Raw genomic sequence first — 20895 nt, forward strand, 5'->3', positions numbered from 1 at the left:
TCCTTCGTACACCATGTTGAACATAGTCTCGTCAACTACTTCAATTGATTTCGTATTACTATTATGTAAGTTTTGATCGCTATTAATGCTTCGCTCATACACGACATGCAACATTCCTCAATAGATACAACCCAATGCGATTGATGCCCCATGAATTATCATAGCACAAGAATATACATGAACCCGCCAAAGGCCGCGATTATCATCCAAATCATTCCACCAACCACAAATTGCGTTCCCCTGAACGGCGCGGCACCATTCGGTTCATCGGGTGGACAGCTTATAACCGGGTGAAGAGCGGAACATGCCCTAGACGTCATGACAGCTTCGAGACTCGACACGGCCGATGCGTCTGGCCTGGGTCCACAGGTGGTTGAATTTTGTCTTCCGAGGCGGGATGGCTCGAGGACCGCGCACTTATCATGGCTGTCGTATTTGTCCGGACGTGGCGTATCTAGGATCCCTGTCACGTTCCAGCTGAAGTAGCCTTCTAGTATACTGGAACAACTCGGATCGTCTTCCGCCGCAACGGCATTGAAATCGGGTTGCTTCCCGCCTTTCTTGGTGGAGAACTCGATACCATTGCCTTGGTTGAAGAATTGTGTTTTATCGGCCACCGATTCATTGTTCGTGCAGTTACCCGAGCTCACGGTCCAGAGCAGATACCACTGTGCATCGTCGGCATCGCCGTCGCCAAGATCGACCGTATAGCTCCACGGGTAGTAAGGATCGCTCGTGTTAGCCCAATTAATCCATCTCAGATCTAAAATTCCATCGGAACCGGGGGCACTCTTGTTGGGGCTCATTTCAAAAATGGTATAATCGAAGTTTATATCAAGTGGCGCGGCGAGCTGCGAGCCCTTGATGGCGAAAATAATGGGGAAAAATCGCGAAGGCGCATATGTTTCGTTGCGCGGAAATATCAGGTGCGCTTCCACCGTCGCTGGAAATTCGATTGCTTGCGCCGCTGCCCAACATCGCGATATTAAGCCTAGAACAGCGCACACTGTCAGAAGACGTCGCGATTGATAACGAGAGTCGAACATGATTAAATAATAAGAACTATAACTAAACGAATGTATGTTCCATCAGCGACAACCGAAAAAAGTATACGGAAGGGAAGTTGTCCATATTTTTATTTTATTTTTTTCAAAAGGGGAAACTCCATAGACTTCAGCTCAACGAGCACGTTGTCATTCCGACCAATAGAATACCCTAGGATCTTGGCTTCGCCCTGGTATTGTTCCATGACAGGGGGCTTTCATCCCAATTGAAGCAGACCCCATGATCAGATCTGGGTATTTATAACGTTCTAGGCCTAGACAGATTCCAACGCCGTATGATTATCTCGTTCTTCTATAGCCACAACCATCCATGGTTACATCATAGGCGAGGCAGGAACTAAAACCGAACGATCGCGAACTAGGTAACAAAACGCGATACGAGCCACATTTGCCCTGCTAATGACTATATCAGCTACTTTATTAAGCTGACGCTATGACAGCCTTATAAGGCCCACCCTAAGAGGTTATAAACCCGACAGTTTAGAAGCGTTTTTAGACTAGTGATGTGGCAAAGCACCAGCGCTGATGACTCAATAAGAGTATACGGGGTGGTATAGTCAGATCAAATACAGCACTAGCATTTCATTGGTTAGTTTATTATTATAGATATTGTCCATACGAAAGCCAAGGCTAACTTTATTATTTGACACTCGAATGCTTAGAGTCGTTGTGCGACACACGATCATAGAACTACCTAACCTAGGTAAATTCCCGTCTACCTAGGTGACCGTTAAACTATGATGTGTGGGAACTGTATATGAGTATCTAGGTAGATGAATGAAATAGTCGATTGCTCTAGTTTGCTATGCTAAGTCTTCGTGCAGCCGTAACAAGGGTAGGTTCACGGTCCCCGAGGAACCCGAACCGCACCCCCTCGACCACTTCAAAATTGGCCCTTAAGAATCAATCGAATGCCACAAAGATACCCAAATATCGCTTCGGGTCTTCATTTAAAACAAGTCTGTAAGCCAAGACTTCCATCCTAAAATCGAGCCACTTCTGGAGTGAACCACTCGACTGGTAACGAACCGGCCGAGAGAAGCCGCGAGCCCATCAAGCCACCTAGGCACAACTTAGGGGAGGCTGCTTCATGATCTCATGTCGCATTCGTTTGACCTGAAATCAAATAGAGAATAGATGTAGTAGAGACATGGTGATACTCGGTATATATAAATCAGACGTTGTAGATCTATCTCGAGTTACCTTTTTGAGACAGCGATAGTCACACTGTACCTCTATTAGCGAACGTATCACGGAGACGGATCAGGACAAAGCCACGTACTGCAGCTAGAATTCATAGATACCAGCAGTGCACCTGTGTGTGCAGGATCGGATTTTGTGATCGTGAACGTGGATGATTCTGAGAGGTGTCAGGAACCATCCGGGTCGGTTCCTATCTTTGAGGAGTTATTTGGGAAACGGATATGTTTTCGAGATTTGATGAACTAGTGTGGAGAATAGGGGTCGCAACTGGACAATATAGATAACGGACATCGAGATTCTTATAGACGGCTCCAATCGGATTCAGGGGTATCCATTTTACGCGGAGTTCTCTTCGAAAAGAAGATCGTATGTCATCCCGTGTGCAAGATAGATGGAAGAGAATTAAATAATCGATATTAAGTGTTTATGACGGTGTAAGTTGTAAGAAGAAAACCTCTTTATCAGGTGAGATGATCTCCTTTTCGCTCTATCCATTTCCACTAATAATAAACTGACGATAATGTTGTTCAACCCCAGCAAGCCTTCCCATCTAGGTACGTGGGACAGGCGCGGCGTAGAGGCCGACCAGTAGAACAGCAATTAAGAATGCTCCTACCTGTGATACTGGAATAAAGATAACACTTTTGGGTGCTATATATCATGTATATTAAAGACAGACATGGTCACTTTCTTAATGTCGAGATGAGAACAACCCATTCTACCTGTCCATTTGCTTTCACTTCAGTTGAGTTTCACTAAGTACACTTTTGTGACGAGTTCACGATGGCTCCAAACATTGGGAACCCTCCGCACGGTTTCTTGATGCCTCCTGGCACAGTTCGGCTTATTAGCGGTTAGTACTTCGCGACTCAACGGCAAACTATCAATGTGTTACTAATGTGCTACAGAAAATGGGGAGTTTGAGAAGACAGAGATATTGCTACAGCCGACACCAACAGATGACCCCAATGATCCCTTGGTATGTATCGTCTGATATGTTATCTAATTTAAACTAGAATGGATCGCTAAGAGTTGCATGCAGAATTGGACTATTATTCGAAAGGCTATGAACTTCATCCCGATTCTAGCCCACATGGTAGTCATGTTCACACAGTGAGACTCCCGGTAATACGTAGAACTCACATCCGTTGCTAAAACTCGTTTAGGTTCTGTATACCTTTTGTGTTCTGGACACTATGGCTCCGTGACTTTCAATGTACCTACACCCAACTCAACACCTCCGCAGCATTTATGCATACTGGTGCAGCTCTCGGTGGTATTTTCCTGATACCTATGGCCATCAAATATGGACGCCGCCCTGTTTATATCGGGTCGCTTACTGTGATGACTGCAATGGTCGTCTGGCAAGCTTGCATGAAGCGCGTTACCGAATTATACATCACATCCTTGATAGTAGGATTAGCTGGTTCTACGAATGAGACTCTGGCCCAAATGAGTGTAAGTACCCCGTAACAACCTCCCCAAGAGTATAATGTAGTACTAACCCTCTAGATTGCCGATTTGTTCTTCGTCCATCAGCGCAGCACCGCCAATGGACTTTTCTTGGCAATGATTATGATCGGTGTAAGCCCCCTATTACTATGAGAAAATAAGAACATCTACTTAACATATACAGTCTTATCTCACTCCCATACCTGCCGGATACATGGCCAATAATGGCAATTGGCGTCAATGCTTCTGGATTTTATTCGGATTCGAGGCAGCATTGTGGATCTACTTCATTCTGTTCTACGAGGAAAGCAAGTACATACCGCGTATAGAAGCCCAGGCCTCTATCATTCGGACATCTGCCGATGACTTGGCATCAAAGTCTAGCAGCAACGATGAGAAACATATAGCCTCACATTCGGAGTCTTCAGACACAGAAACCGCTCGGGTTAACCCTAGTATCCCTCCTCTCACGTGGAGGCAACGGCTTCGCTTCATCACGAAAACGGACGACGACTTAATAAAGACCGCATATATCCCCGTTGTCGTGGTTTTCCGATTCCCTGTCATTATGTACACAGCACTTCAATACGGCTTCTGCCTATGCTGGGTTGCGCTTATATCATCTACGGTCTCGATTGTATACACACATCCTCCCTACAATTTCACGACTTCGGGAATTGCTACCATGAACCTTGGACCATTTGTTGGAGCTATACTTGGATCTCTTTACGGCGGCTTACTTTCCGATCGATCTATATTGTGGCTTGCCCGACGCAACTATGGATACTACGAACCCGAGATGCGATTGCAGCTTGTTCATCTCCCTGCTATTTGTATTAGCGGCGGTCTTTTGATGTTTGGGTTGACTACAAGTAAGGTGAGTCTTAGTAGAAGCCCTAACCCACTCATTGCATGATATTTATTGGGGGTTGACGCTGATAACAATAGGGCATGCATTGGATATACCCTAGCATCGGGGGTACACTTTTCGGCTTTGGCTTCGTAGGTATCTGCGACCTTGCTCTCACCGTCTTGATCGATAGTTATAGAACTGTAAGCTGGACGGTATACCTCTATTTCAATCCCGCATCTTGCTAACATAGTGCTAGGTTACCGGCGAAGCCTTCGTCGGAGTGGCACTCATCCGCAGCTGCCTAGGCATCGCCATATACTTCGCAAATGGCCCCTGGATGTCGGCTCAGAACCTCCAAGGCCGTTTTATTGTAATTTGCGCTGCGTCGTTGGTCATCGCGTGCCTACATATACCGTTCATCATTTGGGGGAAGAAGATGCGGGAGAAGACGGCACCTTTGTACAACAAGATGTCTGACACAAAAGGAACTTCTCGTATGTAGACATAAACATGGGTATTTCGGATAGACCTAGATGGACCTAGATGGAATTTTTATTTCGTTGTGGTTATGGCGAGCAGCATTGGACACTAAAGGAACATATAGAGTCAACGGCTTGGTAGATAGGTAGTGATACTCTCGTTTTCAACACTCTTTAGCATCCTTAACACTATCCTCAGTTCCATTATATCATCGTGATACTGTTTTTAGAATATCTGAGTACTCATTTGCCAAAACCTCCACTGATTATTGGTACCCGAGTAAACTTCCCTTCAAGATCCTAGCTAGAGCACGTTTCAAGTGGACTCCAGTAAAGTGCCAAGAACTTGATTTTCTTGTCAGCCCAGTTACTTCGTAAGTCATCTATTTACCCGTTCCAAATATGGCGAAACCAAAGTCCGATTGTCGTTCCTGAACTAGCTCCGGGAGACAGTCTCCCGGCTAAAGGCCAATGTAACTTTAGATCATATCTCTACAAGGGGTGAAATTTGACCCCTCAACGCCGAGCCGGGGCATTGGAACCTTTAAAGGTGCTAGTAAACAGCTGTTTTCATGCTCTAGTGCGTGGTAATTCCGGAAATGTTGCCAAGTGGTACCCCACAATATGGTCTGGAAGTCGACCTTGAGGCGAGATGTTGCATTACTACTTTAAGTATTACAACTTAGTATTTTACCAGATTCCGGACGACCTAGCCGTCTTTGCCTACAAAGTGTATATAACTTGGTAGCTGTCAAAAATTTATCAGAATTTAATGTATTTTTCGACCCTTCTTTGCTAGAAAGTAACTGCTCATCGCGTACAAGATGTTATTCGAATCTGTAATCACGACTTTGGCGTTCGCGCTTTGCGCTTCTGGAAGAGCCGTACCAAACCCTGTTGAGGTTTTCAAGCGAGCACACACTGCTGGTACTGTTATCAACAAGTGCTCCAAACCAGGCGTCCTCGCATTGGCCTATGATGATGGCCCGTACCAATACACTTCCTCGCTTGTGGACACCCTTGACAAGGCGGGTGTGAAGGGTACCTTTTTCTACACGGGTACTCTATATGGTACGAATACCTCCATGATATATACAGACATATGCTGATAGGATCAGGCTGCATCTACAACCAAAAGGCTGCGGTTAAGAAGGCATACGATTCTGGACACCAGGTTGCATCTCACACATGGTAGGACAGCCAATTATACCGTCTAAAGTGGACTAGGTTGACTAACGCGCGCGAAGGACGCACCCTCACATGGGAAGCATGGGCGCTGCTCAAATCCAGAGCGAGATGGAGAAGGTCGAGCAAGCATTCGTCAACATCTTCGGCAAGAAACCGCAATACATGCGTCCGCCTTACCTCGAGACCGGCGGTCAATTCCTGAGCGTCATGAAGCAGATGAACTACACCGTCATCACCGACGACGTCGATGCTGGCGACTGGAACAACCAATCTCCGCAGCAGAGCGAGTCCAAGTTCTCCCAGGCCGGAGCTAGCGGCAATGGACACATTCCCCTGATGCACGAGACGTACCAGGGCACCGTTACGACTTTGACGAATTGGTTGATTGATTGGGCTAAGACTAACAACTTGAAGATTGTTACTGTTGGTATGTATTCCTCGAAAAGATGTTTTTGGTCGAGATGGTGACTGATTTTATGTTAGCCGAATGCCTTGATGATGCCAACGGCGCTTACAAGGAGGGAACTTTCGAGGGCAATGGACAGACTGCTTGCTAAGGGGTTTTTATCCAAAATAACTGGCAAAATTAGGATACTCAACGCTTCCGTGCTAAGAACTTAATTCGATTCGAGACTGTACATATTTAGCCACGTATACATAGTGATATTCAAAATTGTCATAACGACATACCTTATTGCGAATCATAAATACTTTCGGATGATTTCAAAAAGACGATTATCAACGCTACTTTAAGCGAAGGAATTCACTAGAGTGAGAATTGGGATGGCCTCCTGTCGACAGATACCCTGTACGTTTTGGATCGGATTTACAACCCTCCAAAAGGCCTATAAATCCGACTAACGTAAGCCTGGATTTTCTCTTCGCTATCAAATCCGACGCAACATTCGTCATCATCTAGAAAAATATATCCCTAAATGAGTCAGCTACGAATTCAGCTTCGTTTCAAAATGCTGCCTAGAACGTGTACCTAAGGCTGAGCTGCTAACTCTATGAAGACCTAGCATCATAAGTTACAGGGGGTAGCCTTTACATGAGGAATTATATATAATGATGTGTCCATCAGGGAATCCATTTCTTAGTCCATATTCAAATAAATGTGATGCAAACAATTTGCCGACCCTAGGTACTGCACCGGGTTCAACTAAGCCAAAAATCTTAACTTCAACAATCTCTTATTTCTTGATTATTGAGTGCATCAACTATGTCTCAGCTCAGTCAACTATTCCCGCCGTGCCCCAAGTTCACAGATAAAGACATTCCGGACCAAAGCGGGAGGGTTTTTATCGTGACGGGAGGTGCATCAGGGGTTGGGTTTGAAGTGTCGAGAATCTTGTATGAGAAGAACGCGACCGTCTACATCGCAACGAGAACTGCGTCCAAAATCGAAGCTGCTATAGGAAGAATCAAGGAACAGTACCAAACCAGTCATGGAAAGCTAGAAGCGTTGATACTCGATTTAGAGGATCTTGCTACTATCAAGCCCGCGGTAGAGAACTTCATGTCCAAAGAGCAGAGGCTTGATGTGTTGTTTAACAATGCTGGAGTTATGGGAACGAACCCGGATGAGAGATCCGTACAGGTGAAGAAATCTATTTTCATTTGCTACGCATGATTCGTTAATAATTTTCGTTAGGGCTATGAGTTGCACATGGGGACAAACGCGCTTGGACCGTTCCTACTAACCAGGCTTCTTGAACCAATCCTCCTTAATACTGCAGCGCATCAAAATTCCTCGGCCGGTAGTATACGGGTGGTCTGGGTTAGTTCCATGTTGGATATAGGGACTCCAAAGGGTGGAGTGGTGTGGGATCTAGAAACAGACGAGCTAACAATCCACCCGGACATGATGTCGAATTATATGCAATCCAAAGCTGGGATTACCTTCCTCGGCCATGAATATGCGAAGAGATTTGGTAAAAAGGGGATCATCTCAACGGTAAAATTCCACCTAATATCATGAGAGGACTGTTGACGCTAACGGCTTGAGGATAGTCTTTGCATCCCGGTATGATGAAGACTGAACTTCAAAGACATATGCCAGCACCAGTACGTGCTGTTATGGTATGACAACGGCTCAAACTTAGTATTCATTCCCACTTATTGATCTTCTAACTTCCTATCAGGGCACGGTCTTTAAAGGGCCTATATATGGCGCGTATACTGAGTTATATGCTGGATTCTCGTCGGATATTACGAGTAGAGAGAATGGCAGATACATCATTCCTTGGGGTCGTCTAGGATCGGTACCGGAACATATGATGGAAGGTTTGAGATCTGAGGAGGAAGAGGGCACTGGCTCGTCTGAGAAGTTTTGGAATTGGTGCGAAAACAACACAAGGGCGTACCGATTGATGAGTTAAATTATTTAGCATGAATCTTGTGTTGAGAATAGGGGGAAGATGTACCCAAGTATATGCACGGAGGTGCGGGGTTAGATAAGAAATAACCTATTATGTAAGCTGCGAGGCGCATCCTAATGCAAGCCACAGTACATCTGTAGCTATACCATAAACAGTAAAGACTATTGATGATCAGTGGAGACTCACTAAATTTCCCTCTTTTTCTTTTTTTCCCCCTTCCGGTTGGGCAGCCTGGCAGCGCGCAATCCTAAAAAAAATCCACATCCACTCATCGTACACGCCGCATTTCTCTTCTCACGAAGATTCCCCGGACATCCGCCGACAACTTGCCGTCGTTAGTCCTTGTCCGAGACGCCTCTTTCAATTCGGAAACGCTGACGATCTTAGATGGCATCATACCCAGAACCAACCGGAGCCGACGAGCCCACTTCAACATCTGCATCACCACCTCAATCCGCACCCGCGCCTCCATCAACAACAACACCGTCGCCTCATCAACATCATCAACAACTACCAGCACCACCTACACCACAAGGATACGATGCCCTCCCTCACTTACCTGCCACCACCGTCGCGCATCATGGCCTGCAGGTGCTGCAAGCTGCATCTGCATCTGCCATCGCTGCGAATGGAGAAGCAGCCAACTTAGCTCAACATTACGCGCAATCTGCGACTCTTCAAATGGAAGATCCCCTTAACCCTCCGCATCTTGACACTCCCTTGATTGGCCCTCCAACCACTATGGCGCATCAAAAAGTCACTCGTCTAAGACGCGCTTGCGACATGTGCAGTCAGCGCAAAGTCAAGGTATGTGACCACCCATTATTCCCTACGCGCTTTCTTTAAGCACTTCACGAAAGAATCTAACAATGTTCAAATAATCAGTGCGACGAATCCGGTCCGCCTTGTAAACCATGTTCCGATCTCCAGGTCGAGTGTACCTTTAATAGAGCCATGAAACGACGTGGTCCCCCGAATAAACATGCCGAAGCTGCAAGAGCCGCGAAGCGATCTCGTCACACCGACGACGAAGTATCCCCAGCTCCTCACCATGCCGCGGAGACATTGGTTTCTATCGCTGCTCACAATCCAACAGGCGCATTAGACGCCGAAACTATTGCGCCGTGGCCCATATTGGAATTACTAGTTGACGACTTCTTCACTTACATTCACCCGTTAATGCCCTTCCCGCACGAACCGACCTTTCGCGCTGCATTTACCAGTCGTATGGATAGAAATAGTACTGAGTTTCTAGCATTACTTGCAAGCATGATAGGCGCGCTTGTCGCCTCGTTTCCACGAAGCGCAAGATCGCATCTCAAGGCCCAGCGTAGCACGAGCCTGTTTCCCTCGGCAGTTACCATGGTCAACCACTGCCGTTCTATCGCATTAGAAGCTCGAGGCCCTCGCTTCACGTTGAAGGAGGAAATGACTATCGACGATGCGGCAACTAGCTATTTCCTAGCGATTGCTGCTGACTATACCATGCAGTGGAAGCTTTGCAAACGTTTCTTTGCCGAAACGATGACATTCTGCAAGGAACTCAGTAATCATCGCCAAGGAAGCGCATCTTCAAGAGAACATGCACAGACCCTTAATGAAACATCCAATGAGGTCATTGATCATGTTAAGGATCAAATCGGCAAACGTATCTTTTGGGTTATGGTTGCGAGCGTGAGGTAATATCCCCTTCTTATCTTCTATTATTTCATGAATCTAAGCTAACCCGAACAAAGAACAATGACCCAATTGGGCGGATCTATTAATGAAATACCCTTACCTCCACCCACTTCCCAAGAACCATATCCAGAGCAACCAGTCGAAGTTGATGATGCATATATATTCCCTGAACAAATACTCGCCCAGCCGGAAGGTACTCTTTCTCTACTTGCAGGATTTAATCGGAATATTCGCATTTATATGACTATGAACGAACTAGTTGGCGTGGACATGTGCTATGGAATCAATTTCTTCGATTGGACTGCGCAGAAAAACATTCTAAGCAATGGCCTGGCAAGTGCCAAGCAGTCCGCCGAAGATCTACCTCCGGAGCTTCAGGTCAAGGCTGATAACCTACAGCAGCTTCAAAATCATAACATGGGTCTTGATGACTCGAATTTGGAGTATTACCCACCTGCTCTCCCCACTACGCAACCCGCAAATGATCTGCGACGCGCATTTGCCGAACAGCCCCTGCGCCGACGCCATCTCCAATTTGAAATACAGAAAGCAAATATCCAACTATCCCAGCTTGCTACACGATCATATTTCGTCGAACGATACCTTAACCTCCGCGATGCACACTTGGCGGATCCTAATTTCGCAGATAGATCAAAGGATGACAAAGACGATCGTGATGCGATGATGGAAAATGAGTGGGAATTCATTGTGCAAAGTCTCGTTACGGTCCTCGCATCCATTAACCAGCGTAACATGGAACCTAATGGTAGCTCATTCATCAACAAGATCCGACAGGTGGCCAGTACACTTTTAAATACTACCACGGAACGCAAGGAACAAGCAGCGGCCAAAGCGGAAGAATATCTCAGCGGGTTCTTAGATATTCTTATGAAGCTGGAGAAAATTGGAGCGGCTCCTAGAGCCGAGACTATGACATCTCAAGACGAGGAAGAAGAACTTCGGGGTTGGTCTAGTCTTAGAGACTATCAACTCCAGTTCACTGCGAGTGGTGGATTTCCCGGGGACGGCTATTAGAGATATGATTCCGACCCGGGAGGCTATCCACTCAACGTTTTTTCCTATTCACACACTACCAGGGCCCTAGTGGCATGGTTAACACCGCATTCCCCCATTCATATGTCTCAATGACATATTCATGCCCCTTGCGGAATAACGAGGCACTCACGGTCAACTGGTACGCGGGCGACTCTTGCGAGTTGCTAGGACAAAGTATGCAGATTCAAACGTGTCTATACAGTGGAAGGGAAGGAGTCAATCAACGAAAATAAACCGGCTTGGTTTTATTCCTAGGCTCAGCGAATTGTGTAAATATATAATCATCACCGATCTTGTGCATTCATTATTAATGTAGGTTTAGATGGTATACGATGAAGGCATGAGGCCGGTGTGTTACACTTAATATGATACGCGATCATGCGATTACTTCATTGCTCTTTAACTCTTCCACATGCAAGCGATAGTATTGTGATACTTGAAATTTTGTTCAATGATTCGAATCGTTCCGATGATGTTATTCCAGGCGGTTTCGGACGGCTTCATTTCCGGCCCGCTCTACCTACCTAGCTAGAATTTAGGGATGTAGGAGTCTATGATTTGAATTGGAATACGATGAGTTGGAAGAATTGACTGCTTATTGTGCTACCTCAAAGTATTCTTATCGTCATAGACATCTAAGACAATTGCGCGTTCGAGCTCGCCGAGCTAACTCTTAGTCTCTACGTCACCATCCGGTGCATAAAGCAATTCTCAGAATTAGGTGTTACGGTTACTTGTCTATGCCGTCATTTGGAGCTAGGGGTTTTACGCGTCTCTGATATTATACATGTGGTATAAATACCGAACATTGCTTTGTTCTTCGAGTGGAAATGTTATGTTAGGTATAGAAGAAATTCGCCAAACCAGCCACAAGCATATCTACAAGATCTTACTAAAATAATACCGCGAAAATGCCTTACCCAGACGAATTCGAAGGATTTATGATCAATGAGCTGGGGAACTATAAGGATTTCAAGAAACAAACCGTACGTCCGCGACCCTACCCATCTTTACCGACCTACCTAATGCCTGGTTCTACAGTTCAAACCCAAAGTCTTCGGCGACAACGACATCGATATCAAAATCGAGTGCTGTGGTGTATGCGGATCGGATGTGCATACCGTAACTGGTGGATGGGGTGATGCCCCGACGCCACTGTGTGTTGGCCATGAAGTCGTGGGTAAAGCCGTAAAAGTAGGATCGAAAGTGAAAGATGTTAAGATTGGGGATAGAGTAGGCGTGGGTGCGCAGGTTTGGTCTTGTTTGAAGTGCGAACAGTGTAAAGGCGATAATGAAAATTATTGCCCCAACCTGGTCGGTGAGTAGAATCGCTTATCTACATCTTGGGAAATTGAAGATGAATAGAAGTTAACGAGATGACAGATACTTACGGTGCTCCCTACCCAAAAGAAGCCGATCCTAACGAGACGATTAGTCAAGGTGGTTATGCCTCACATATCAGAGCGCATGAGTACTTCGTCTTCCCGATCCCTGACGCGATACCCTCGCATCTCGCAGCGCCTATGCTCTGTGCCGGACTAACCGTGTGGTCGCCCCTCGTACGCGCAGGCGTCGGCCCGGGGAAAAAAGTAGCAATTGTCGGGCTCGGGGGGTTAGGCCACTTCGCAGTTCTCTGGGCCTCGGCTCTCGGCGCCGAAGTCACTGTAATCTCACACTCGCCGGACAAAAACCAAGACGCAACCAAACTAGGCGCGAAGCATTTCGTCTCTAGTGCTTCCAAAAACTGGGCTAAGCCGTTGACGTTTAAATTTGATTTCGTGCTTAACACGGCGGATATGACGAATGAATTCGATATTGATGAGTACCTCTCGACTCTGAAAGTCGGGTGTCGGTTCCACCAAGTTGGGATCCCGGACCAGCCGTTGAAGAATGTGAGTCCGAAACAGTTCATGGCGAATGGGTCGAGTATTGGAGGGAGTCATATCGGGTCGCGCCCGGAGTGTTTGGATATGTTGAAGTTGGCCGCGGAGAAGAAGTTGTTTCCTATGGTGGAGACTTTGCCGGTTGGAGAGAAGGGGTGTGCTGAGGCTGTGGAGAGGGTGAAGAAGAATGAAGTGCATTATCGGTTTACACTTGTGGATTATGATAAGGCTTTTGGTGGTTGATGTGGGACGTAAGGTGTTACCTAGGTGGTTTTGATGTGGGATACTGTCGTATGTTAAGTACTTGGAAGGATCATAATGAAATAGTTAAATGTGTTGATCAATGATTAGGGCGAAACTGTTCTATAAATCTTCACCCACAACAGTTCATCCTGAATCAGATAGGAGTTTCGGACCTATCCGATTCTACGTCTATCTAAAACGTGGCGGGCTCACATGGTCAGAGATGACGATGGTGGCTTTCGGCAAGTATCCGATGAGGAATTCCGAATGATTATATTGTAATGAGTTGGGCCTTATTGGGGGCGGCATATCCGATTTATTTATGATATTATAAGTTAACAAAAGCAAAAGAATAAAACTATGTTGGTTTATTTATTAGATTTGATCGTTCTGATCGTCTAATTGTGATAGCTAGAAGATAGTTGCTGTTGTTGATAGATCCGGATCTTCGGTGGGGACCGAATGGATTACCTAAAAGAGAAGTATCTTTCTTAAAGCAAGTCGAGGCATATCTGATGAGGCTGAGTAGAGAAACTTGTGGCGGTGCGATAATGTTTCAGGAATCCTAGACGTCCTAGCGTCTTCTTAGCGTGGACAGGGATCAGAGTCAAAATTGTAGGGGTATCCTCTAAAGAAAGAAAATAATGATGCACCAAATGCACCAATGCACCAATTTCAATCCACCGATTTGCCTACTACGCTACTACTCACTACCACCACTACCACTCTTATTACTCTCTACTATTATTCTCTTTACACTACCGTTGGTTTGTCAGACCTCACCAAAGAGTGTTGTAACTTGTTGTTAATAATCTACCCTACACTACGAAATACATAACACTCACTACCTTACCTAAGTACAGTACCTAAGCCAAAGAGGAGTGAGGCAGTGAGAAAGTAGAGAAGTTTAGTCGTTCGCTCACACGACCAACTTCCTTCCATTTGATTTTTTTTCCAATTTTCCCAATCCTTATTATTATTATTACTATTGTATTTATTTTTCTTTCTTTCGACACGTTCGGTCATTACCAACAACATCGAAGATCGACATAAAAAAGGTCGCAGTCGCAAGTTGGTCCATTCACCTGGTAGTACCTTTATCCCGGCCCCAGTTACCGCCCCGACGATAAATTTAAACAAGGGATAATTTCGGGCTCTTATTTCTCTTAATACAGAAAAGGCGCGTGGCTTGGGAGACCGAACGAGCGAATTCATAGTATTGATTAACGCCAAAAGAAGGGTTCCACCTTTAAGTCAGCCTCTTGTTACCTGCTACTACTGTAAGTCTCTGCCAGGGATCGTGAAGAAAGGGGAGACAGGTTCGAGAAAAAAAATAATATTCTACGAAAAAAACAACCTGTCCCATTGTACATCATCACACTACAACACTACACCGTCATCGATGCTTACCAATTGTAACAACCACAGCACCAACAAATTATTTCCCTTCAGGTCGAGATCGATAATTACTACTACCGATATTATTCTAACCCCGAGTATTTGGTTCGTTTGTTCGAGGAACCTCTAATCTCACGCGACAATCCCGGATTCCTGTTGCCTATTTCCTCGCATCATAGCTACCATTGAAGGGGGAAGGATACACATCAAATCACAACAATAATATGTCGTCGGGATTGACGAGGCGCCGCGGAGCTGGTGGTGGCGGTGGTACTGCTACTCCTACCGACGAGGCTAATGGAATCAATCGGTCCAACTCTTCCCAGAATGTACGCGATAGCGCCCCCGAAACGAGTTACGAGAATAGCGAGAATGGCCACAAGATTGCATTCGACCCGCGCGATATTAGCGAAAGCGCAGAAAGGAGCAAGCAACCAAAGTTGACATTGATGGAGGAGATCATATTGCTAGGACTTAAGGACAAGCAGGTATGTGATGATGAATACGAGGTTCTTCCAAATACTACCTTCATATTACCCGTCCGCATATCCCCGAAACAACAACACCGCGAATACAAAAGATAGACCGACTCATGGGAAGACAAAATTCTAATGGCGACACAAAATTAGGGCTACCTCTCGTTTTGGAACGATAACATCAGTTACGCGCTACGTGGTTGTATCGTCCTCGAATTGGCATTCCGCGGTCGTATCAGCATGCAAAAGGATCCTTCTCGACGGCGATTTCCCCTAGCGGATCGGACAATTGAGGTTATCGATGATACACTTACGGGCGAGGTACTACTAGACGAAGCATTGAAAATGATGAAGCAAAGCGAGAAAATGAGCGTTAGTGCCTGGATTGATTTGATGAGCGGTATGCCACTACCTACGAACTTCTAACCCTGCGGAACATATTATCCCGGCTTACTGACCGCGACTCCGTGTCAATAGGTGAAACCTGGAACCTCATGAAAATTGGTTACCAACTCAAGCAAGTCCGAGAGCGTCTATGTAAAGGCCTCGTCGACAAGGGTATCCTCCGCACCGAGAAACGTAACTTCTTATTGTTCGACATGGCTACCCACCCGGTCGCCGATGGTGGCGCCAAAGACGAAATCCGACGGCGCGTTAGAAACGTATTGACCCAGCGTACTGTCGTCCTACCCGCCTCCCAGTTTCTTCCCGAGAACCTCGAGTTCCGCTACATCCGAACTATCTCCATGGTGTGCGCCGCGTATGCTGCTAACGTCCTGGAAAACGCCTTGAGCACGCTAGGCCACGAGGCTCGGGAACGCGCCTTCACACAGACGGACGAGTTACTCGCTGAATACTCCCAGTGGCCTTTCGGGAAGAAGGCGAGCTCTACTGGTATTGGTGCCAACTTGGCGCAAGTTATATCCGAGGTAAGCTTTTTTATCCATGCATTCTTAGTAATAGTTTGCTTGAATTGTAGCGTACTAATTATGATGGCTTGCAGGAGGTCAACACTGCTAAGGACAAGGAGCTTCAACTCGAAGTTGTTGCTGCGTGTCTAAGCGTCTTTACCCGTCTCGATTCACTTCTATAAACTTGAAATTCAACCAAGACCCCTTATTTGTACGAACCTCGATAGAGCTGGCATCCAATCAAATCGACCTTATGACCTAGCTACTCTTTCTTCCTTCACACTTGACTTCCTATTACGACAAACCCGAATTCCATCCGACATTTCCCCGATCATGTTGAAACGAACGAGAGCGTTGGTACTGGATTATAAAAGGGGGTTTGAGATATAGGAACATGTTCCCATGGGGTTCATCTCACGGGACAATTTAAGCAGCGGAATGACGAGAAGAGTATATGTGGCGCTCGGATGTGCTACTATTGCTACCAATTACTTCTTTCTGGGGATTCAGACGGGAATCTTATGAGAAAGGGGGGAGAGAGAAAAAGGAGATATAGGAGAAGAGGAGAGTAGAGGTGTGTAGAAGCGAACGGAACGAAACGAAACTTACGGTACCAACAGGCAAGGAAAGGTTCCCACATCATGTCATTTCTCGACCGTGTTGTAATAGTCTAAAAATCATGGATTCTTTTTTTTCTCTTGCTTTTTTTTTGGTGTTGTCCCTCGCGCATGATAGATACCTTGTTACTTAACTCTCCCTTCGCGATTCGCGATATGGATGGTGATTTATATATTTGTATGACTTGTTATGTTTCCGTCACGCAATAGGGATTGGTGGTGTTTTTGTTATTTTACTGTATTATGTCGCATAGCGCTTTAGCTGCTCTTCCTTGGCTATTTGGCATTTCATTTCTTCATTCTTCATTTCTTAATGCCTTCACCCCCCTCCACCAAGTTACTCCATCAATCTTCTCCTATTTCCCCCTCCTCACCCTCTCCTTCCAACCCCCCTTCTCCAACAACCAAATCGCCTCCATAGCAAGCGCCCTCGCACTCCGATGTCCCGTCCCCTCCTCCGTACCAGCTTCTTCATACAAACTCCGCATCACAGCGCCTTCTTCCACATCGCCCCAAATACCTTTCGCCACATCATCCGCCGGGCCGCCAAACTCTCCAATACCAAGTCGGTATAAAACTCGACCTAGGGTCTGGTATGCCATACACCGCTGTCCGGGAACCGCACTCCGACATAACCGCGCCAATTCTTTAATCGTATACCCGGCGGCCTCGGGGGCTTCGCCATGGTGGTGCAAACCCTTGGTTACGGGTACAGCGCGCGAGATCTTGGGCGGGAGGAGCATGCCTCGGAAATCGAAACGGAGGGAGGAGATCGCGAGATAGGATTGCGAGGGGTGGTATGGGGAATCGTAGTCTGCGGGTGAGTTTGGGGTTGGGATGGGCGCCATCCAGGCTAGTTTTGACGGGTCGGAGGGGAGGTGTGGGAAGAATTTGTTGTGTAGGTTTTCGAGGAAGTTCGGGTCGTGCGGGTCGAGGTCTGCGGGTTGTGCGGGTTGGGGCCAGTGCGGTTTTGAGGGGGGGATGTCGGAGGTGGTATTGTTGTCGGCGGTGGTGGTTGTGGTGGTAGGTTGCGGAAGACTAGGTTTAGGCTTGGGTATCGTGGTTGCTTCTTCCTCGTCTTCGTCTGCTACTGATGCCCAGCGCACGCGTTTGGAATTGTTGGTTGTTGGGTTTGCTTCTTTTTGCTCGGTAGGTTTAACGTCGGGTTTGTTATTGAGTGGCGATGCAGACGTGTCCTCGATCCGTATTTCGGGAGTGTTCTGGACGGGTTGTATGTTGCTAGAGGGGGCGGCGGGATCTTGCGATGAGGAGTTCGGTGTATCGAAGATAGCGTTGTTCATAGTGTCGTCTAAGTTGGCACGTTTGAGGAGTCTTTCTAGTAGAGACGAATCCAAACCACTAAAAAGCTCTTGTCGCGCTGTTTCTATTTCCTCGGGGGACATAGACGCTAGTCTTTCGTTGTTCTCTTGATCTATTCTTTGCTTTTCATCCAATCTGGAATCAGCTGTAGACGGTATCGTTCGCCATGCATCTTGATCGGCATTCGGAATAGATTCATTGGCTGCAGGCGTTTTCGGGTTTTCATTATCAAGCTTCGCATTCTGTCGCTTCTGTTTGAAAGCCGATATGCGTGTGCGCTTCTTGTGCTCTGGGAAACCGGTCGTGGTGGACTTGACCTGAGGGAAACTCGGAGCCTTGGGCGCAGCCACCTCTTTCTCTTGAATATCCGTGATTAAGAAATCCATAATTGTTGTGCAGGGTGGCGGTTTCACCGATCGAAGGCTCGAATTACGCAGGTTATTGTTCGGATCCGTCAGCGAGGAGAGTGGTGTTTTTGTTGTGAATTATTGATTGATTAGTATTGATTCTTGCCGATGAATTGGATATAGAAAGATTAAAATGGAACTTTTCTGAAAGCTGACGTAACAGCCACTAGGTCCCTCTAAGTGGATCCATCTAGCCGTAGCTGATACGCTGATAAGGCGACGCTAGCGCGGCTATATTCTATTTGTAACCTTATTCTAGAAAACTTAAGCGCGCATCTTCGCTTGTCAAACCAATAAAACCTCATCGGCCCGCGTCTCAGCACAGCGGGAATTGAGATCCATTGGAAAGCGGTACGTACTGGCAAGGTACGGAACTTAAAATCCATCACATGTACCGGTACTCAATTAATCACGACTACGTACCTAAGTACTTAGGTACCTAGTATACGTAACGTCAGGTAGGAATTACATATCACAATTCAGAATTGCTACGTATGTAATGTGCATCTTATACATAAGTAGTTTAGAAGCCATGTCAATTCATTCATATTTTGATTCATCTAGAATTAACAAAACTTAATCACATTAAGCTAGGATATTAGAAGTGAATATAGCTTAGATAGTTAATGAATCGACGTATTTGACAAAACGTACAAATGAAAGTTGCAATAATGGAGGGATGAAACTATGTCTGCATGCGCAGACATCAATTTTTAATCAAAGAACTGTGTTGCGCATAAAACACATTGGAGAATAAAAACCTACAAGCAAATAGTCCTACCAATAGGGCAAAGGTGTTATCAATGCAACCCTGCTTCAGGTGCATCATAACATTGAATGCATACTATGTCATATTACAAAAATTAAAGGATTGGACTGGTTCGTATAGAGAAGAGTTTCAATAAAAGGCCACTAATATGCAAAGCTATAGTATAAGTTACTCATAGAAGAAACGCTGGTCATATACACATATCGCATGTATAGCCTAATAATAGTGGTCGTGTTGCTAAATCTTTAACCCCTGTCGTTCATGCCTGTCTTACTAAGCTATTTTGTAAAGAATTCTGAATTCCTTACAACCCAATAGGCCCTTGTCAATTTATCGCGGCTATCTTGCGTTAGTCCGTCATAGTGGGTCATACGAAGACGTGGGATTATGAAACAAAAAGATACGTACCCCGCGGTATCTTTTTCCACCATCCACAGTTCGGGGCAAAGACTGGAGGCTCAAGCTGCATGAAATTGAACAGTTCCCCACTTACCCTGCCTTTTTTAAGTTTGCCGACCGTTCGGCTCATCCAACCCGACCCTACCTATTCAAGGAAAGTACCTCTGCATCTGTACCTGACCGCATACATACATGAAGTATCCGTTGTATCTTGAATGAGACTGGTTCACGAATGGTTACAAGCGATGGGACTCAGATCCCTCCAACTCTGTCATCTAACCTACGTTACTACCTTACCTACATGATGTATTTCGCCCTTTCAGAAGTTAAGCACGTACGACAGATCATCGTCCTAAGAAAAAAAAAATATTAGCACGCTTTACCTGATGGAGTAATTTGCCCAATACAGTATATAGCCCAGTGTCAACGGGGTGCATTATTGAGAGTACCTAATTGAAAAGGGGGTACTTTGGAAGGTACTTCAAGGCTGTACGTACCTCGCATGGCCAGCCACATCCGGAAATTTTAGCTTATGTACCGCTCGGCGGTCAGAAAGCAACCAACTGGTAACTTCCTGCCAATTGACGACCTCCCACATTAGCCAACCTTACTCTTTCCAATACTAGCAGGACTAGCTGGGGAGGTAGCTTTGATGGCTATGCGATCCGATCCTTCTTAACTTTGTTGTCCCGGTTGTCCCTTTCTAGGGAAAGTTCCAGTGATATTAGCATTTTACCCCCCCCCCCCCCGGCAAGGTTCAATCTTGTTATTATTTATGTATTTTTTATCCTTTTCATCGCCTGCCTTATGTACCTATTGTCCTATCACGACTAATCTCTATTCCCCGTTCCCCGTCAAGGAAACCTAATCTAGGGCCACCTCATCACTGTGTGAAGTGTCATACGCCCCTCCCCTAACTCCCTACCTAACTTGTTTTTATTATTTTTATTATTATTTATTTTTCCCTTGAAGTTGTAATGTACTTTTCCCCCTTTGGTACAATTATTAGGCTCCATCGTCATCCCCATCCCCCCAAAGCTCAGACCAACCATAGGTAGTCATCGTCTATCACATACTCGCACACACCCCTACCTGGTCTTTTAGCTTTAGCTAGTA

At 45.9% G+C, this 20895-nt stretch overlaps 8 protein-coding genes across 8 annotated transcripts; 6 read left to right on the forward strand and 2 right to left on the reverse strand.

The window, feature by feature from the left end:
- Window positions 1–158: 158 nt before the first annotated feature.
- Window positions 159–1046, reverse strand: F4822DRAFT_432518 (uncharacterized protein; the record flags this gene model as incomplete). The annotated part of the gene is made up of 1 exon (XM_051461667.1): window positions 159–1046. One exon carries the CDS (start codon window positions 1044–1046, stop codon window positions 159–161), a length of 888 nt encoding a protein of 295 aa, XP_051311437.1.
- Window positions 1047–3050: 2004 nt separating this feature from the next.
- F4822DRAFT_432519 (major facilitator superfamily domain-containing protein) lies at window positions 3051–5074 on the forward strand (the record flags this gene model as incomplete). Its single annotated transcript, XM_051461668.1, has 8 exons — window positions 3051–3120; window positions 3176–3246; window positions 3310–3380; window positions 3434–3725; window positions 3780–3851; window positions 3904–4596; window positions 4668–4772; window positions 4829–5074. 8 exons carry the CDS (start codon window positions 3051–3053, stop codon window positions 5072–5074), a joined length of 1620 nt encoding a protein of 539 aa, XP_051311438.1.
- A 684-nt stretch (window positions 5075–5758) lies between these two features.
- F4822DRAFT_413842 (carbohydrate esterase family 4 protein) lies at window positions 5759–6947 on the forward strand. Its single transcript, XM_051459078.1, has 4 exons — window positions 5759–6122; window positions 6170–6242; window positions 6299–6666; window positions 6723–6947. Exons 1-4 carry the CDS (start codon window positions 5876–5878, stop codon window positions 6794–6796), a joined length of 762 nt encoding a protein of 253 aa, XP_051311439.1. The 5' UTR covers window positions 5759–5875; the 3' UTR covers window positions 6797–6947.
- Window positions 6948–6956: 9 nt separating this feature from the next.
- F4822DRAFT_413846 (uncharacterized protein) lies at window positions 6957–8652 on the forward strand. The gene is made up of 2 exons (XM_051459079.1): window positions 6957–7862; window positions 7944–8652. Exons 1-2 carry the CDS (start codon window positions 7462–7464, stop codon window positions 8218–8220), a joined length of 678 nt encoding a protein of 225 aa, XP_051311440.1. The 5' UTR covers window positions 6957–7461; the 3' UTR covers window positions 8221–8652.
- A 183-nt stretch (window positions 8653–8835) lies between these two features.
- F4822DRAFT_413850 (uncharacterized protein) lies at window positions 8836–11828 on the forward strand. The gene is made up of 4 exons (XM_051459080.1): window positions 8836–8954; window positions 9008–9427; window positions 9506–10299; window positions 10357–11828. The coding sequence occupies exons 2-4, from the start codon at window positions 9008–9010 to the stop codon at window positions 11333–11335; spliced, it is 2193 nt and encodes a 730-aa protein (XP_051311441.1). The 5' UTR covers window positions 8836–8954; the 3' UTR covers window positions 11336–11828.
- A 272-nt stretch (window positions 11829–12100) lies between these two features.
- F4822DRAFT_413851 (uncharacterized protein) lies at window positions 12101–14082 on the forward strand. The gene has a single exon (XM_051459081.1). The coding sequence runs from the start codon at window positions 12733–12735 to the stop codon at window positions 13480–13482; it is 750 nt and encodes a 249-aa protein (XP_051311442.1). The 5' UTR covers window positions 12101–12732; the 3' UTR covers window positions 13483–14082.
- Window positions 14083–14901: 819 nt separating this feature from the next.
- F4822DRAFT_350949 (Golgi phosphoprotein 3) lies at window positions 14902–16599 on the forward strand. The gene is made up of 4 exons (XM_051455949.1): window positions 14902–15368; window positions 15510–15756; window positions 15834–16285; window positions 16360–16599. Exons 1-4 carry the CDS (start codon window positions 15105–15107, stop codon window positions 16447–16449), a joined length of 1053 nt encoding a protein of 350 aa, XP_051311443.1. The 5' UTR covers window positions 14902–15104; the 3' UTR covers window positions 16450–16599.
- A 383-nt stretch (window positions 16600–16982) lies between these two features.
- On the reverse strand, window positions 16983–18719 carry F4822DRAFT_350956 (uncharacterized protein). Its single transcript, XM_051455950.1, has one exon. The coding sequence runs from the start codon at window positions 18588–18590 to the stop codon at window positions 17241–17243; it is 1350 nt and encodes a 449-aa protein (XP_051311444.1). The 5' UTR covers window positions 18591–18719; the 3' UTR covers window positions 16983–17240.
- Between the last annotated feature and the right edge of the window lie 2176 nt (window positions 18720–20895).

The sequence above is a fragment of the Hypoxylon trugodes genome, assembly GCF_022578975.1.
Source record: "Hypoxylon trugodes strain CBS 135444 unplaced genomic scaffold F4822scaffold_8, whole genome shotgun sequence".
NCBI lineage: Eukaryota > Fungi > Ascomycota > Sordariomycetes > Xylariales > Hypoxylaceae > Hypoxylon > Hypoxylon trugodes.

Bases quoted from the DNA above. Each gene is read 5' to 3' on its own strand.
- F4822DRAFT_413846 (XM_051459079.1), top strand. From the start codon at position 7,462: ATGTCTCAGCTCAGTCAACTATTCCCGCCGTGCCCCAAGTTCACAGAT. The intron at 7,863-7,943 runs CTACGCATGATT...GTTCCTACTAAC, and splicing joins AAGAAATCTATTTTCATTTG to CAGGCTTCTTGAACCAATCC.
- F4822DRAFT_413850 (XM_051459080.1), top strand. From the start codon at position 9,008: ATGGCATCATACCCAGAACCAACCGGAGCCGACGAGCCCACTTCAACA. The intron at 9,428-9,505 runs GTATGTGACCAC...TCAAATAATCAG, and splicing joins GCAGTCAGCGCAAAGTCAAG to TGCGACGAATCCGGTCCGCC. The intron at 10,300-10,356 runs GTAATATCCCCT...ACCCGAACAAAG, and splicing joins GTTATGGTTGCGAGCGTGAG to AACAATGACCCAATTGGGCG.
- F4822DRAFT_350949 (XM_051455949.1), top strand. From the start codon at position 15,105: ATGTCGTCGGGATTGACGAGGCGCCGCGGAGCTGGTGGTGGCGGTGGT. The intron at 15,369-15,509 runs GTATGTGATGAT...ACACAAAATTAG, and splicing joins TAGGACTTAAGGACAAGCAG to GGCTACCTCTCGTTTTGGAA. The intron at 15,757-15,833 runs GTATGCCACTAC...CCGTGTCAATAG, and splicing joins CTGGATTGATTTGATGAGCG to GTGAAACCTGGAACCTCATG.
- F4822DRAFT_350956 (XM_051455950.1), bottom strand. From the start codon at position 18,590: ATGGATTTCTTAATCACGGATATTCAAGAGAAAGAGGTGGCTGCGCCC.
- F4822DRAFT_413851 (XM_051459081.1), top strand. From the start codon at position 12,733: ATGACAGATACTTACGGTGCTCCCTACCCAAAAGAAGCCGATCCTAAC.
- F4822DRAFT_413842 (XM_051459078.1), top strand. From the start codon at position 5,876: ATGTTATTCGAATCTGTAATCACGACTTTGGCGTTCGCGCTTTGCGCT. The intron at 6,243-6,298 runs GTAGGACAGCCA...ACGCGCGCGAAG, and splicing joins CAGGTTGCATCTCACACATG to GACGCACCCTCACATGGGAA. The intron at 6,667-6,722 runs GTATGTATTCCT...ATTTTATGTTAG, and splicing joins CTTGAAGATTGTTACTGTTG to CCGAATGCCTTGATGATGCC.